The sequence below is a fragment of the Octodon degus genome, unplaced genomic scaffold (genome assembly GCF_000260255.1).
Source record: "Octodon degus isolate 3935 unplaced genomic scaffold, OctDeg1.0 scaffold00025, whole genome shotgun sequence".
Classification (NCBI taxonomy): Eukaryota; Metazoa; Chordata; class Mammalia; order Rodentia; family Octodontidae; genus Octodon; species Octodon degus.
The window spans coordinates 4789356-4790484 of NW_004524601.1; the positions used below are offsets into that span (position 1 = coordinate 4789356).

Below are 1129 nucleotides of genomic sequence, written 5' to 3' on the forward strand. Positions count from 1 at the left end.
GCAGCAGCTGCACTGTCCGAGGGTGTCCTGTGGTGCTGTCCTAGTGTGTCTCAGGGATGTCTAGTGGTGAAGTGAGCTCTTGAATTTTCTTCAAGGTGAGCCAGGACTACACATTAGAATTTGTAATTTTTCTTCTTACTTTAACATTTGTATTAGTCTGTGTTTGTACTCCATAAAGATCACTTTCATCGTGGGAGCTGTAGGTGTGCAGAGCACAGCTGAATCCCTTCTGTGTCCCTCCCGCTGCCCCCTTGGCCCTCCTCCCATTTGCAAAGGACCCTGGCCCTATTTCCTGTTGTCTGTCTTTGTCTCACCCTTTATTCATAATCTGGGTTTACATTGTAATGAAATTACTTGTCCCAGGGCAGGTGCAACATCTGCACCCACAATAATCTATCACAAACTTGAGAAGCCACCCTACGAGTGCTGGAGGCTTTGCAGCATCTGCATGCATAGGAATCTATACACAAACGACAACAGTAGAACAATACCACATTTTCTCATTGCAGGAAGAATTCAAGAAATTGCTGTACGGCCTGTGCTTCTTTCATGCTTTGGTCCAAGAGAGGCGCAAATTTGGCCCCCTGGGCTGGAATATTCCGTACGAGTTCAATGAGACTGACCTGCGTATCAGTGTCCAGCAGCTGCACATGTTTCTGAACCAGTATGAGGTACGTGAGCCTCAGCAGGTGCCACTCCGCCTGGACATCTTGTGAGCTCTGCTGGGAAGGGCATGGCAGTGGCTCCCCGCGCATGCTCAGTGGTCCTTGGTGTGCGGGGTTTCCCACTGCCTTGCAAATAGCGCGGGTGTCAGCCTGCCTCCCGGGAGCCTGCATTTTATCATTTACTTGGACACACAGGTATCTATGGAGATCTGAAAAGGAATGGGTTGTATATATTTTGCAAAGGACTTAAGAAGACCAGGAATCAGCCAGGCTCCAAAATGAAAATCAGAGAGACTAATTCTGTTCTATTGTGGAGCATGACTCCATTTGTAAAGTAATGTCACTATACTTTCATTCCAGCATTTGGGCCATTTGTCAGGAAAACAGACTGTTTAAGCCATTGATGCTGACATGATGTACATACTCCACAAGGAGGCGAGGGAGGCCGTGGTACCTCAGCCATT

The 1129-nt window shown here is 47.7% G+C and overlaps 1 protein-coding gene across 3 annotated transcripts in view; it reads left to right on the forward strand.

Annotated features, from left to right (window-relative positions):
* The window catches only part of Dnah7 (dynein axonemal heavy chain 7), a 268173-nt gene that overhangs the window by 232211 nt on the left and 34833 nt on the right, over nt 1–1129 (forward strand). For all 3 annotated transcript variants that reach the window (XM_023712349.1, XM_023712350.1, XM_023712351.1), the window contains one exon: nt 510–671. In XM_023712349.1, coding sequence (XP_023568117.1) covers nt 510–671 — 162 coding nt within the window. The remainder of the gene's footprint in view (nt 1–509; nt 672–1129) is intronic.